This window comes from Melanotaenia boesemani, chromosome 13 (assembly GCF_017639745.1).
Source record: "Melanotaenia boesemani isolate fMelBoe1 chromosome 13, fMelBoe1.pri, whole genome shotgun sequence".
Lineage (NCBI taxonomy): Eukaryota > Metazoa > Chordata > Actinopteri > Atheriniformes > Melanotaeniidae > Melanotaenia > Melanotaenia boesemani.
The window spans coordinates 24,361,451-24,377,940 of NC_055694.1; the positions used below are offsets into that span (position 1 = coordinate 24,361,451).

At 37.3% G+C, this 16,490-nt stretch overlaps 1 protein-coding gene across 1 annotated transcript in view; it reads right to left on the bottom strand.

Moving 5' to 3' along the window:
- mtor (mechanistic target of rapamycin kinase) overlaps positions 1–16,490 on the bottom strand; it is an 82,785-nt gene that overhangs the window by 27,707 nt on the left and 38,588 nt on the right. Inside the window, exons 29-32 of the mRNA XM_042003286.1 lie at positions 7,149–7,224; positions 4,341–4,480; positions 2,064–2,164; positions 664–779 (exon numbers count right to left, since the gene is read on the bottom strand). Coding sequence (XP_041859220.1) covers positions 664–779; positions 2,064–2,164; positions 4,341–4,480; positions 7,149–7,224 — 433 coding nt within the window. The remainder of the gene's footprint in view (positions 1–663; positions 780–2,063; positions 2,165–4,340; positions 4,481–7,148; positions 7,225–16,490) is intronic.

Genomic DNA, 16,490 nt, shown 5'->3' on the forward strand with positions numbered 1-16,490 from the left:
TCTTGAAATTAAAGAGTGGGCTGAGGAGGTAATTGGAGGAGGGGGCATAGAAAGCCCATCTCTATGGCTTTATGGTGAAGAGGACTTGGTGTACAGGGCAAACTTTTACTTTTGTCACTGCTAAAAGTTGTGTGTTAGATGGGCTAGCATTGAGCATGACCAAATCCAGCTCCAGGCACTGTGAGCTCATCTGTGATTCCCAAACCTTCATCAAATGAGGAAAACATCACCACAAATTCCACCAGGCCTTGTTGAAAAGCAGACATGGGGACTAACAGGCCCTTGATGTGTTTGAGGCGAAATGCTGTGATGATTTAGAGTTTCAAGAGTTACATAACATTTCCACACTGGAGGCACCACGTTTTGAAAGACAAAAACAAACAAACCTGGTGCATTTTATTACTTTTAATGAAAAGTCAGAGCTGATGAGGGGAATTCAATCCTCTCTGGAATAGTATTAAAACAGTTTTATGCTATTTTACAGTGCTGGCTTCCAGTCTTTAACTTCTCATACAAAGCTATAAAGGCAAATAAAATTCCAGGGGTTGCCAGGCCAAGCCAATAGCTACAAAACATGGCTTTAATGAGAAGCCGTGTACGAACATAAACTTTCTATGTACATCTTCTCCAATGAGTAGATTACTGAATAATGGTGTAACCCACCTGCTGAGCCAATGAGAAGAGGTCCTGATGTAAGGCTAGCACTGCTCTATAAAAAGCACCATCATGCGTGTCTCTTGGAATCATACATGTGTACTCCTCCATGCTGTCCCAGTGTCCTGGAGAAACAACCATCAGACAAACAAAAAAGGAGCAAAACCAATAAAACTTAGATTTGTGGAAATGAGTATAACATTCAGTTATTAGCTAAGAACTTAAAGTTCATAAATATATAAAAGAAAAAAAAAAAGAAATTTGATAAGTCGTTACAGTAATTCATTGTTTCATATTATCATGCACAACTCCATTTACAGGTGGTCCAAAACTCTGCTGCAAAACTGCTTACTTAGACCACATTTGATCCTCACATCACCCCAGTTCTCATGTCACTGCACTAGCTTCCACTCAAAATCAGGATAGAATTTAAATTCCTCCTTCTCAAAACCTTAAACAATCTGGTGCCTCCACACATAAATGAACTTTTAACTCTTTTCTGCAGACCCTCCAACTCCTCTGGTCAAGATTTATTAATTGTCTTTAACTCTTGGCTGAGAATTTCAGCAAACTGCATTTGCTGTCCTTGCTCCCAGACTATGGAACAGGATTCCTTTAGGGGTCGGATCTGCAAGCTCTCCTGAGTGTTTTAAGTCAGAGCTGAAGACCCATCTATTTTCAAAATGGTTTTATGTCCAACCTGCAGTTATAGGCTCTAGCTTTGCCCTGTTCCACCTTGTGCTGCTATATATCATGTTTTCCTTGCTTTAATACTTTACCCTTGACTTTTCCCTGAATTTTATAGGGTTTCTGCTTAAATTGCTTTGTTATGCTTTTAATGTTGTAGCTCTTTTTGCCTGTGTTTTATGTCAAGCACTTTTTCCCCATTTTTTTAAAGGTTCTTAATGAATACAAATTACTTCCTCACTCATTTAAAGGCACTGTGCTACCTACTAAACGACTTACACCAGAAGCCTATCACAGCCGCTTAGAGCCACTCTTCAGCCATGCAGGCTTTCATAAAAACATAATGACCACTTAAACATTTTGCTTTCAAGCATCTTAAGATGGACAATCCCTCTGGGTCAGGTGTCACTTTAATGTTTACATCTAAGTAAAAAAAAAACAGGGCTCAGAAACCTTCGTAACTGTCTCTTTAATGTGACTTCTGCTTTCATCCACAGTTGTCTATTATGAGATGTTGGTGTTATGACTGGAAACCAGTCACATCAGGTATGCAAGGAGGTGGCAGGAGATGTTGCTGTTTTCATAGCTTCACTAAAAGAGAAAGGCCCAAATGCTCCATGCATGTCTTTTCCTCACTTGCACTCACCAATTTTAAGAATATGAAATAAGTTTTTATTTATTGATTAATAAACAACAGTAATATGAGGTGTAGAAATGCCTACCTAGACCCCAGGCAGCTGCAGCAGCCATGCGAGCCATCTTAGCCTGGGTTTCCTCACTGACCAGCGTCCACTCTTCACAGCACTGCTGGTGCAGCTGTCCCCTAGAAAACATTAAGAGCATTCTTCAGAAGACACCAGAAAAACCCTATGGAACATACATTGTTAATTACAGTCTAAAAACTTTGGACACCAAATTGTCAAAAGGCTGTGTTGAAAAAAAAACAACAAAAAAACAACATGTTTTAAATATAAAGGAAAAACTATATAAGGGTTAAAATATTCCTCTGGATTTAATTTAATTTAGAAAAATAAGTTATTGCCATCCTATTTGACTGAATTTGATTAGAGCAAATTTAAAAAGTTTCTTATAATGATAATGTTGAGGTTATGGAAAGCTGGTCATGAACCAATGAGCTAATAGTAATACAAACAAGTTAAGTTTTGCTGTACCAATTTAAATAAGTCAGAAGTAAACAGTCAGAAGAAGAGCCAAGAACTCCTGGCCATAGATAAAAAGGAAACTTTTTAGAGATAAGACTCAGTTTGTGTAACATCCACATTATTTATTTATTAATTTGATTGTACAGATGAACATCTTAGATCAGTGCTCTACTTCTCAATAGTCTGATAAGATCTAGTATCCTAGAAAACAGATGGATGTTCCCCTGGGGGACAACTGCATCATAGCAAGACTAATTCTTCATCAACAGAAAACAATGCATTGTCCACAGACATCTAACCAACCACATGTGTTTAACAGGCGGGATGCTGGAGCTAGCTTAGATAAAAAAATAATAATAATTTGTATGGGAATCAATGAAGTCATATTACATGTGCCTGTTGTTTAACAAAAAGTACAAAAGTTCTGCTAGACTGGCAAATGTGTCTACAACAGACTATAACAGAGTTCACAAGAAAGTATGTATAATAGGATATCCTGAAAGATCCAGGATGGTTAAGTTTTATTAGGTCATCCAGAAATTCATGCCAATGTCTCCAGTTTAACAGAAACAACACTGCTGGTGTGCAATCCTAACAACATACTACACAAACAGACAGGGATTATCTGGAACTGACAGTGTGACATTAAATTCCTACATCTTGACTGAATCATTTTACACGAACCTGCTGACAAAATCAGTTTTTTTTTATTCATTAGAAAAAGCTCAGATTTGTAAGACTGTTCATAAATGGGTTAACATATGGAAGATGCAACCAATACTCTAATATTCAAAGATAACACTACTTCAAAGCAGAGTAGCTTTTACAAATTTAAATGTGGCTAAATTGTGATATATGCAATAAGCAGGTGAATCAAATTATCATGAAGACTACAGAATGAAGCTACATGCTAAATATGGCACAGCATTGAAGCCCTAATAACTTATTAAATCCTAAAAAGTTTTTTTATCCAGCATGTTCAAATTAAAATTGTATGATGAAGAATGTCTAAATTAAAGATTTTCTTATTTCCTTAAAAAGGCACCAACACTCTTCTAGGATTTCCATTTGACTAACAACCACAAACTGCACCTTAAGAAACTTGCTCACTACTTTTGGATGAAAATACAAAGAGGACATGTACAATGTCAGCCAGTGATAATGTGTTGTCTTAAGTCTGTTCTCCTTAGACTTCCTTTGCTTTGACCAAATCGTTTTTTTTTTGGGAAATTATTTAGAATGTGCAGAACAACAACGCATTGATCACGAGTTACATCATCAAATTAACATCTGCTGTGCCTCATGATTTCTGTCATCATCCATATATTGGGAAACACTGCGCATGTAGTGACTTCTTTTTTCCCTAAAAATTTTCTTTAGAAGTGAAGAGTTGCCCTGGAGTTGAGTCACAGCTGTGGAGAGGTTTCACAAGAGTGGCGCCGTTTGCTGGCGTTAAATGTTTATTCATGCATTTCCTGGTAATGCTGCTTCAGTCAACTCAGAGGAAAACCAAAAAAAAGAGATCTGTCGTGACTCATTAGAATAGGCTGCAAACACATAGAGCACATGTAATACAAGGAAATGGAAGGGCTTACAGCATGCCTTTTAACATCCAATGCTGTCTCCATTCATTTCAGCCAAGGTTAAAAAAAACTTAGGAACCCAATCTGATGTTATTCAGAAGCTGAAATGTGATAGACAAAACAAACTTGTGCTAGTTAAAAAAAAGGTCTGCCTCTATCTACCTACTATCAGTGAAACCAAGGAATGTAATAGGGATTTCAAAGAATTTTTGCCCCTGTACTGAATTTGCATTAGGTATGACTAATGACATACCATTCTCCCAGGGCCTCTAAGCAGCGCATTCGGCCTAAGATGAGCTCTGGATCTTCTTTGTTCATGTCAATTTTCTTGTCATAAGCCACCAGGGCATCTTCCCACTCATGCAGCTTCTCATACCATGTGGCTTGGATTTCCTAATAGAAATAAAAGATGCAACAAATAAGTAAAACAAAAGGAACATAAAAGTGAAACCATGCAACAGTGCAATGAAACTTTTCAGTGTTTTTACATGCCCATTAGAGCTGTTAAAATATTGGCCAAAAGAGCAATTCATTTTCTCCCATGAAAACAGAAGCATGTTTGAACCATTTAACAATCTATTTTATGTATTATCCTCACAATTATATACATTAATGTAGACATAACCATCCATATTATGATACTGGTTTCAAGACAAAGATAACTCCATGCTATCCAGTTACACCATGAAGCAAAGCTCATGGAAGGTAAACCAAATCACTTTCACTCAAATGCATCTTAATGTCCCACATTTTAATCCTAAATACCAAATATTTTGATAGACAGAAAGAGGAGGCCGTTATACAGTCTGGGCTCTGCCACCTCCAGTTTCTGGTCTGGCTTTTAGGGACAGCCAACAGTAGCTGGTTGGGTGGGCGGTTGGGGGGTTAGGGTTGTAGTGTAGGGTCTCAACAACTCATTCAAATAGGTTGGGCCCATTGAGTTAAAACACTTAAAAATAATTACCAAAACCCTAAAATTCACATAAAAGCAGACAGGGAGCCAGTGTAAGGTGCACATAACAGGGGTGATGTGATCAACCATCATTCTTTTAGCCCTTTGTACACGTTGTAGGCGCTGTAGGGAGCCCTGGTCCAACCCAGAATACAAAGCATTACAATAATCCAGACGCGAGGTTACAATTGCTCTTTCAAAATCAGCCCAAGGAAGATGGAGATAAGGATTTCATTTTTGCAATGAGTCCTCAGCTGAAAGAAGCTGGCCTTGATGACAGTTCTGATGGGTTTGTCAAATTTAAACAAAGGATCAACCATCACCCCCAAATTCTTTACAAGAGGAAGGCAGTAGCAGGACAGAGGACCAATCACACAGTCATGGCAATGCGGGGGGTTGCTTTGTCCCAATACCTTTTATTTTTTATTTATGTTCAGAAAGTCTACACCGTTAAGACAGTCCTGCAGCATTTTTACTGCAGACTGACTGATAGTTACAGGCAGATCAGTTTGAATTTCGTCTGCAAAACAGTGAAAAGAGACCTTTTAAAAATATGTGCTTTTTAAAAATAGAACCCAGATGGCTTCTATATACAAAGCAAAAAGAACAGGAGCTAATATCAACCCCTGAGGCACACTGTAATTTGGAGACATAGAGGAAGAGTACCATACTAAATTTACAGAAAAGCTCCTATTGGAGAGATAGGACCAAAACCAACTGAGTGCTGTAGCCTTAATGCCTTTGTTTATGTGTCTTCCAGTGGGTCAGAAGGATGGCGTAATCCACAGGGAAGTCTGCAGACAAGTCTAAAAGTAAAAGGACTGCAGAATTCCCAACAGTGACAGAATAGAACCTTATTTGTCATTGCAACAAGTGCAACGAAATTACAAAAGACACTTAAAAGAAGGGTGCTAAAACTATTAAAAGGGTCATTTCAGTGCTATGCCACCTAGAGAGGTAGGCAGGCAGCTAAAGGGTAAGTATGAGAATAAATTAAATTAGATTAAAGTCTGTCTGGTACATTTATAAAAGGAGAGAAAAAAAAAGTTACTAAATTATGTCATTTTTCTAAAAGAGGGGGAGTCAAAATTACTAAATGCTATTTTCCTCTTATGTAATCAGTGTGGAAAGTCAGTGTGATCATGTCCAACACATGTCCACTATTTGATTGTTATTTAATACATGGACCAAGTCCATCCATGATGCTCACCAATGTCTTCAGTAAGAGCTGTAGCTCTCTGGTGTGTGACCAGAAAAAATAAAACTGAGACAAAAACATTGGTCCATGATGATAGACTGAAAATATCAGATTTAAATTGCAATGTAGTGAATTGATCTGCTACACTGACTTTATGTCACAGGGGGACCTTGTTAACCCTGATCACCACCGTTAAGATAGAAATACCGGTTGCAGTTATTTGGATGAAGCAGTCCAGAAGGAAGTAGTCCAAAGTAATATTTGAAAAATGCTCAACTGAGACACATAAAAGGTGCAAAATGTAGAAAAATCCAAATATTCTGTCAATAAACAAGAAAGGTCATAATTCCCCTTCTTGCCCTTGACTTCTGATCAGTGTAGCAGATGGCTTTCCCACATGCTGAACATTAAGAACAGTGTGTTCTTACAGCCAGCATGTGGAAAAGCAAATACCCTTAATAACCATCATCTCCATGTTAAAATATCTATATCGGGAAAAGGATACTTTGAGGAGTTCACAGGCGAGAAATCGTATATAGTACAGCCCACTATGAACATATCTGGGCCAAAAATGTATAGAGAAATGTAACTGAGCATATGTGGGCTATTACCATAGTTACTACAGACAATGACTTAGCAACTCATATGTTCTGTCTTAAAATAAATAAATAAGTAGGTAGTAGAGTCGGAAGACATTGTACAGAAAATCAGTGGAGACGAAGCATTATTTTGAACTTGATCATAGCAACTTTACTTATTTTTGTGCCCACACCTTTTCTAAAGAAAAACTGCAGAAAACCTCTTACAAGTATGTGAATGCAAACAGGATATAGTTTCCATTTTACGGCCAGAGGCAAAAAACGAATAAACAAACAAACTAACAAAGAGAAAAGAAAAGAAAAAGGACTCACCAATTCACCAAAATGCTTCATGGCATATTCCAGCACCCCCGATGCCGCCTCTGGCTGCTGCAGTTTATTGTTGATGCTGCAAAAAATGACAAAACCAAATATTAAAAGGCTAATTTAAAAGTAAATCCTATGGCTCTTTTTTTAATCTATCTACTACTGTTAACTGGCAAGAGATTAACTAAACATACTATATGGATATGCCAGTGCCAAATCGAAGAAAAAAAAAAAAAAAAACAATAAATTTCGAGGATATTCACCACCATGTGGCATCACAACAATTAGCTCTGTTAGTTTTTTTTTTTATATGAACAATAAGTTTACAAATTATTGTAAAGGGTGTAGATCAGGAAAAAACAAAATTTGAAGCAGACAAAAAATATCTTTGTAAATTCTTTAGTCAGGAAGGAAAAGCAGACCATTTATACTAATTGTGCTTCAATACTTCATGATAGAAGGTTTCCACTGAGTTCAGTAGTTGGGAAAACACATGCTTGTACATTTACTGCCATAAGAGCAAGTCCAGTTTATACCTGTTCTTCAATTCATCAAATTCAGTTTTATCCACATCTGCTTTATACAAGGTATGAATGAAACTTAATTATAATTCCTGAATATTCATATTGAGATATCGACTCAGTTATATTTAATTTTGTACCAAGTCAGAAATAGAACATTGTGCAGTGTTTAAAGCTAGTTTCTGACCTATAAAGATAATAGATAAAACCCATGGAGGCCAGTCTTAACTTCTGATCAAATGTCAAATTGATTCCCCACTGCTGTGTGTTTGTCTTGTTAATGTGACTTCTGGTACCTGGTCCTATCCATTCAGATTTCCATTGAAAAGTTGTATTTAAAAGCACCAGGGGGGATGATTTACACATGAAACTGACATGCTAAGTTGCCACAAGATTAATGGGAAGCAGCACATGTGCAAAAGGGGCTTACGGCTGCCGTGATGCAGAATCAAGGCAGAAGAAACACCTCCTATAACTGACACCTCCACTTCCACGTCTCATCTATGTTCCTAGAGGCAAACGTATTCACAAGACAATGAGGTACTCTTGAAGATGTAAAATAAATGTTTCATTTTCCTGCAAAGGTGTTTATTGTGAAAAGCAAATGCACCTCTTGACATTTGCCATGCTGGTTTGACGAATGTTGCGTTATGAGTCAAGACACCACAATTCCCGTTTGTGCACCTTCCACTCACCCGCACCATCACCACATCTGGAAACACTCACATGAACCACAAGTCTATTATATTTCCTCAACTGCAAAACCCCTGTGCAGCCCCAGCCAATACATCTGTAAAATGTAGCTTTTGAAGAGCACTGGTATGCAGCTGAGTTCCTGAGGAAGGCAGGGAAAGCATTGATAAAGGATATTTTAGCGTATAAGTCAGAAATAGGCTTTGACGTAGGGTAAAGGCTAAGAATGGCCATGAATGTGATGAAGTGGTACAGCAAGAGGTCATGCCAAAGCTTAAGGGCCTGACGGTGAATACCTACATGGTGACAGGTTGTTTTTTTTTTTTGTTTATTTGTTTTGTTTTAAAAAAAGAAAAAAAGAAAAAACATATATATGAATTGCACCTACAGCATGAGTTGAAAACAAGAAATATTTGCTGCACGAAGACTTCAAACCCCACTTAATCACCTAATGACACTGGCCACTTAATGTGTTGAGTTGCTAATTTAAGTAGAACGCACAGGAGCATTAGCATAAAATGTTTTGAGGCTTGGGGGTACAAGATAAGGACGGATGGGGGAAATCTTGACAGCATAATAAGCATGTGTTCCATATTCAGCAAACTTCTTACTGATACAGAATATGCATACAGATGTGGATCCATCTTAAAAAGTAAATAATTCATAACAGTGATAAAATTAAAGTTTTATAAGAAACGCTGCAGGTCCAGGGTCAAGCCTAGACCTAAGAGATAAAATTCTTTCTGAGGAAACTACTACACAGATAATTTGAAGCTCCCTTCAGGTCACTAAAATCCTTTAAGATTTAGTTCACTCTGGAATTGTAATGCATTGCTCTGCTGTGTAGTTCATTGTGTTCATTATGAAAGAGCCAGTAGACAAAAACCTTTCTAGCATCAATTTGATCATTTAATGAAGAAGCTTGATGCTCTTTAGAAACGTAGTGTGGACTGATGAAGTTACAAAATGCTGTGTTCGGGGGGGGGGGGGGCAAATTTAAATAAAATATTACATCTACAGCTGCTAAGCATGTGGTTGGATCATGTGGTCGTGTTTATGCTTATGTTGTGCTTGTGTTGTTGCAATAGGCTGAGAGCATCACATCATCTGTTAAATGACATCAAAATTATTTGGAGACTACTGGACTACTTTAAGACAAGCAAAATAAAGGTTTGCCCATGGTCCTCATAATCTTTAAAAGTCCATGGCAAGTAAAGAAAAATGTTTAGATAAATCTAGAAAGATTAGTACTTTAAAGACTAGACTACAAAATAATCTGGTGGATCTAAAATCTTTGAAAAAATTGGCAGAAATCCTCCAAATTAAAAGTGAAATTTGTCACATCCAAAAAATATTTTAAAGCTTTGATGGTTGCCAAAAGGAAAGTTAAACAGAATTAACTATGAGAGCCAAACCTTCACGTTTTTTGTTTGTTGAAATGTGTTTCCAAATGAAAAGGTACTGGCCTTTAACAGTAACTTTTGGGTACTTTTTCTTTGACCTTATGGAAGAATTAATTTTGTTTATTACATGCTGGCACTGGAAGACAAGCTCAAATAGCTTCTGATGATAGCCCGCATTGCCTGGTTTGATTTCCTAAGGAAACCAAAACCAAGTGGGATTGCATAACAGTAAAAAATTAGCTCATTTTACTGTTTGTGTGTGATTTTTTATTGTGCATGTTAGAGTAGCATGCACTATCTCAGCACCCAATTAAACAACAATCCCACAGACTCCAACAGACAACTTTCAGCCTTTACTCTGAATTAACAGACGCTATGACATGGGTACGCCATGCACATTTGATCTTTTAGATTAGACTTACAAACAAGGCCGGCTTTACGCAGGGGCAAGAGGGGGCAGTGCCCCCTCAAACAAACATTCTGCCCCCTCAATCAAATGCGCCGAAATGGGCAAATCTCTCCAAACGCTCTCTCCCCTCTGTACTGAACTCTGTGTGTCGGAGCTTCACAGGATCCATTGTACTGTCTTCAACAAGTCCTTCCCACCACCACAGAAAACAACCAATCAGTGTTTAGTATGCAAATGAGTTGACATACAGCCTGATCTTGCGGTGTCATATTTCTCCCCCTCGTAGAGAGAGCGGCTGCTGAGCTCCAGCGGTAAAACTTATAGAGTAAAGCTCTGTTAAATGTGTTGTAGCGATACTGAATAAATACTTATAATAACAGACGTATTTATTGCATCTATTCTGTCAACTGGGGTTTGTTTCTGTTCTATTTAAACGTGTCTACGCCTGTTAGTAGGAGCAGTGATCAATCACGCACGGGCCATAGATGTGACTGCCTCCTCGGTACTAGACTGAGGGAAAACGAGCTGCGCATATGAGACCCCTCAAGCTCCGCCCAGCCTTTAGTTCAGCATGCTAGTTTGAAGAAAAAAATAACAGAAAGTTTCACTCTACATTCCCGCTGCTTTCAGCAGTTCAGCTCAGAGCTTCATGTATGCCTTGTTGGTTCTTAAAATTTTGATGAAGGATCATTTAGTTTTTACTCATTTTCATTTATTATTATCATTATTTCCCCCTGAAGGTTCACTGCCTTATTTTGGTAGGGGGTTTAATTTTTTGCTCTGTTATTGTTGTGCTTGATAGTTATGATTCTTTAATCATTATGGTCTATATACAGACAGAAACAAACACACAGATAGTTGAGTTTATTGTTATTAGTTTCAAATTTATTCAAAATGCTTAGACATCTAATGGCTGTCCAATAGGGCAATTGTTATTTTGTTGGTTGTTAAAGCTTTGATAATGGATCATTCTTTTCTATTTTCTTACTTCATTTTGTTATTGATATTTTCTGTTCCCCCCCTGAGGGATTGCCACCTTATTGTGGTCAGGGGGTTTGCGTGCCTCAGTGACTCTAAGAGCTATACCAGCAGGAGCTTTGGTTTCAGGTGGGACACCCAAGCTGGACAGGTCTTAGAGTAGAGGCCTGACAAAGTGCAATCCATTTCTTTGAAGTTGGACTCCACTAACAGCACAGTTCCGTTGAAGAAACACTTAAAAAACAACAACAAGAAAATGCTGAAGTATGTACTCATAATGCCCCCTTCAAATTTATGCCTGCCCCCTCATGTATGCATTCCTAGAACCGGCCCTGCTTACAAACCACTTTGTCTCATGAAATAATTTAACTTTCAAACACCATATGAACAAAAACTGCAAGGCCTCCATCTTCCACTGCACACAAGCTGCTCAAGAATGCTAAAGTTCCCCAGATGTGGTTTTATCTAAAAAGGCAAATCACAGTAAGGGTGTGCTCTTCTGCAAGACCCAGGAGATTTCATTGTCCTGCAACCGAAGTCATCTGGCTACCAGTTCCAAACACACAGAACCTAAATACATCCAGATGACAAGGCCCACATAACATTCTCCTCAAGTAAAACCCTGTTAGCGTGCAGAAAAAGTCTTTAAAGCCCATTCTTCCACAGGGCCATGAGTACCTACTCCTACCTTTACCCTGGCTTGCTTCTGTGACACATGATGAAGTAAAAAAAGAGCTTAAGCTTAGGTTTTTAATCATCTTACAGTGAAATTTAAACAACCTGGTGTCCAAATCAAACCATGTTTTAGTCTTAAATTTAAACCCTCATAGAGATTAGCATATCCTTTCATACAATTTCAGAAGCCCCTCAGTGGCTTGTGAACCTAATGCGACCCCTATAAAACAGCTAAAGAAAGAAATAAATGGCACAGAACAAATGTAGACCATATAAAACATAGGCCCTTTGCTTAGGCAAATACTAAAGAAAAGAAAAAATTAAACACAAATGGAAATCTGACTTTGTCCCCCCGAACTGAAGAGACCAAACACTGGTCAAGTTCTAAAGTAACCGCCTGCTAATGTTAAATGAGATATGTGTGGAAATTGTAGAAAGAAAGCAAAGAGCCAATTTCTCACTTCGACTACACAACTGCGTGTCGTTTTATTCAATCAGAAAAACAGACCAAAGGAAACAAAATGGAGGCGCCCGTGGAGACAGACCACAGGTAACCCCAGATACTGTCTTGGGGTTGCCGGGCAACAGTGAACAACTGTGCTATAACATGAAACACCAGTCTATATAATTACACGGTGAATTATGTAGTTAAGAGTCCGCTACATATGCACTTTAAATCAGCAATATTGAGTAAATTTTCCAGTTTTTAAAAAAGAGATTGTCATTTCCATGTGACCATAATAAGATTGAACAAAGTATATTATTATTATTATTATTATTATTATTATTATTATTAAAGTAGACTACATTTTCATTAACATTTTAAAAAATTTCGTCTTAGGGAAGGGAAACGTAGGGAAAATGTGTTTTCTTTTGGATTTTAAAATTCTTGATCACAAAAAATAAGGAAACAAAATTCCATTTGCATTGGTAAAATATTCCACAACTGAAATGGCTCAGCTCAGAGCAGAGGAAGCAAGATCCCCAAGCAAACTGGAGATATTTTCCCTCTCTGAGGTCAAGATGTGACATTCACAGAGTGGACTTCTTCCTTGTTTAATGAGAAAGAAAGCCACTTTAAGCCTTTCTGGCCCATTGCTCGCCAAGTGTCGATTCTGTTCCTTAATTTTCACAAAATGGGAACAGTCATTTAGAGACTATAAAGAGGAGTACCGACTCCAGGTCCTCAATTTTTTTTTTATAGTCCAAATATTTTTCTACGTTGTTGTGGTCAATAAACATATGCAAAGCTAGCAGAGGTTATCAAAGTAATTTAATGTTTATATTAAAAAATAATCACTAAAACCAGGAATAACCACGAGGACAAAGTTCTTGGGATTTCATGAAGTAGATCTGAAGCACGTTTGAATTAAACTACGTGAGTCACATTGATGTCAGGAAATCACACGTGGATGGAAGACATTTTGCATGCGTGACCAAAGTTGTTGAATCATTGAAGAAAGCATGAAGCTGTCAGTGAGTAAAGTGGAGGTGCAAATTCACAAGCGAGAAAGCAGCTTCTTGGCAGTTTTGTAGCATACTTAGTTGATGTTCTGTTTGGTTGAAGGTCGCTGGAAGCTCGGCTTTCGATATATGGATTAAAAATGATGAATCTTGACAAGTGACTGTTATTAGTCAGCAACTGCTTCCACAACACTGAGAACAGAAAAAAACGAATACACTGGCCGTCTGACACTTCTGTCTTTTCACTTGATGAGCCACTCATGTGCAGGCCAGCCAAAATGCAATCAGCAATATTCTCAGGAAATAAAGAACTAACCATTTAGCACCTTAAGGGATTTCTTTCCACTGCAGAAACTTTGTACTTTTAGACAACCCATGAGCATGTGTCTTTTGGGGAAGAGGGAAAAAAGAAGGAAAAAAAAAATCTGAAACAAATCTGTCTCAGGCAAAAGGCTATTTAGAGAAATTATTAGGAAATGAACCGCCAGGATGAGCTCATGCTTTCGAGAACGTAAGTCAAGCAGTAGGAGAGCACGAACTGAGAACGGATGGCACGTGTTTAGAGACGATTCACAGTACAAGTTCACCACACACAAAGTAACAGCAGTTATATAAATTAAAAACTGAACATTAACCATTGGAAAAGGGCACAATAGAAAAGCTGGAAGACACCTAAAACTCGGAAAAATAAAGATCTTTACAAAAAGGAAAAATAACGCCACCACACAACTTTTTTTTTCTCCTTATTAATGAAGACATTTATCTTGAGTTGTTTTTGCATTAAAGGCAAAAAATTTCTGTTCCATTACACAGTTGATTCCATTCAGAAGTCATTTATGGGCAATTAGAAAAGGATTGACATTAATGGGTTCAAAAATGTCTTTTTATTTATTCAGGTGTATATTTTTCAAAGACACGACTGAACTCTAAAAGAAAAAGAACATGTCTTACTGTACTGCTGATTGTTGACATGTGAATCAGACATGAACGAAGGCAAGGGAAGTATATTTGTACAGCCCTTTTTACAACAGAAGAAAACAGAGGTCCAATTAAATGTCCAGTTCTCATTCAACTGTCGCTCAATTCAACTGTGAACATACTGAGTGTTCTTTAACACTCAGTAGTCAGGATCTAAAGGTATGTCAGAACTGAAGAGTCTGACTTCAAAACCAAGTCTAACACTATCAGATGAATGTAAACACCCCTCAATACTCAAAAGCTACAAAAAATAAATAAATAAATATTAAATAAATAATAAATAAATAAACGACTAAAGGAGTGGATTTGTAAAACCGAGGCTGCCGCAGGTGTGAAGCGTGTTTCAAGTGCATGTTCATGAAAATGAATCGTGCTTCTTTGCAATTTGCGTCTTAGATTGTGATTTCTATTTAAAAATAATTAATCGTTCAGCTTTATTGAAACAAAAAGGTTGTTTTATCATAGTGCATATGGAAACATCTATTTTGACTTTGATAGTTTATTTGAATAGACAAAGTTTGGCTGCGTGATATGCCTTATTTTAAGCTTAGTAATTTGACATGTGATGTAGAAAGAATAATAATAATAAAGGGGAAATAAAATATCTAATTGACTTTCTATCTAAATAAACCTACTATTGATAATTAGGCATTTAATGCATAAAGATTACATATGTCATATACTGTCATTTTTCCTTATATTTTGTGTCTTTTTCCCATATTAAAACTTTAACTTTGTTAATACAATTTACTGGTAACCATAACTGCTGCTGTAACGTGGATGTCCACAATGTAGAATGAATAAAGTCAACATCTCTAAACTAAAAGCCTTTAAAACAAAGATAATTGACATCTCTGCTCAAATTATGCTTCGAAAAAAGGTCACTCAAGATTTACACAACTTGGCATTTTTACGTTTTCTGTTTTCTAAAGTAGGTTGGGCGTGTTAGTGGACCATTGAGACATCACCCGGAGAAACCATTCCATCTCTCTCTTTTTCCTTCCCTCTTACACCAGACTATCACCACAGTGGGACCTGCTCTAGTATGTGCCCCTTGGGTTCCTCACCTTCAGGTCAAGAGGCCAACAGAACAAAGTATCTCCAGTGGACTAAAAAAAAAAAATAGCCAGATAGTCACTTCACTGGAATGCTGCTGTTGCTATGTTTGCAAAAATATGTACACAGTGTTTTTTGGAAGAACTGTGGCTTGTGAAAATCATGTATTGTCTATATCTTTGGTGAAATTTTCCACAGTTCCAATAATATATATATATATATATATATATATATATATATTATTTTATATTAATATTATTTCTTACATTTGTTTTGTTTTATTCAACTAAAATTTAAATCAAGCAAAAAAATTATTTTTGCCCTAAACAATGGAAGGTCTTGTTAAATTGCAAACCAGCAGCTTTATTTACAGCATTTAAACTTTCTCAGAACTGTGGAATCTATTCTAAATGCATAGACATGGATATGCAAGCAAACAAAGTGATAATTAACATTATTAACATTGCAAAGACAACTGATTGTAAAACATGGTTTTAAGCCTTAGATCGTTACTATCCTTCCAAACCTAAAAGCACCTCATGGTTGGCAAGAAAACAATGGAAGAAAGAAAATAATGGAATTTCTAATCAATGGCACAAGTGGTTTTTCTTTTTTGTCCCATAAGACAACTGTTCAATGTCACGATATGTCTCTCTAAAGCAAGGCCACATGGCCAACTGTGCTTATATAATGCAGAGGAAACTATTCTAAAGGGATAGTGGTTGATCTAGCCTCATCCCCCCGTAGTACTGTGTCCCAACTACTGGTTTGTAGGATGGTGCACAGACGGCCAAGGCCTGGCCTGCATTCAGTATATGACAACCGACGCCACCTGGAAGCCATCCCCAGCTTAAGCCACCAGACTTTTGATGGCCGTCCAGTGCATGAATGCTGCCACTCTGAGGACTGGAGGATGCCCCGGTGCATACTGAGTCCCTCATTATGGAAAATATGGAACAGTTTATTGTGTCTCTATACGTGACCAGGTTTAACACAAGTGAAGCATGAGTAACATGTCCTTACTCACCGTATTAATTTGAAATTTAAATTGAAAGTAACTTGGCTAATCGCCTTAAATGTCAACTTTTTTTATAGTTAAGCTTAATTAAGTAAATAATCTGAACAGTAAGAGGAATATGTCCATTAAATTGAATACCCAACTGCTTTTCAA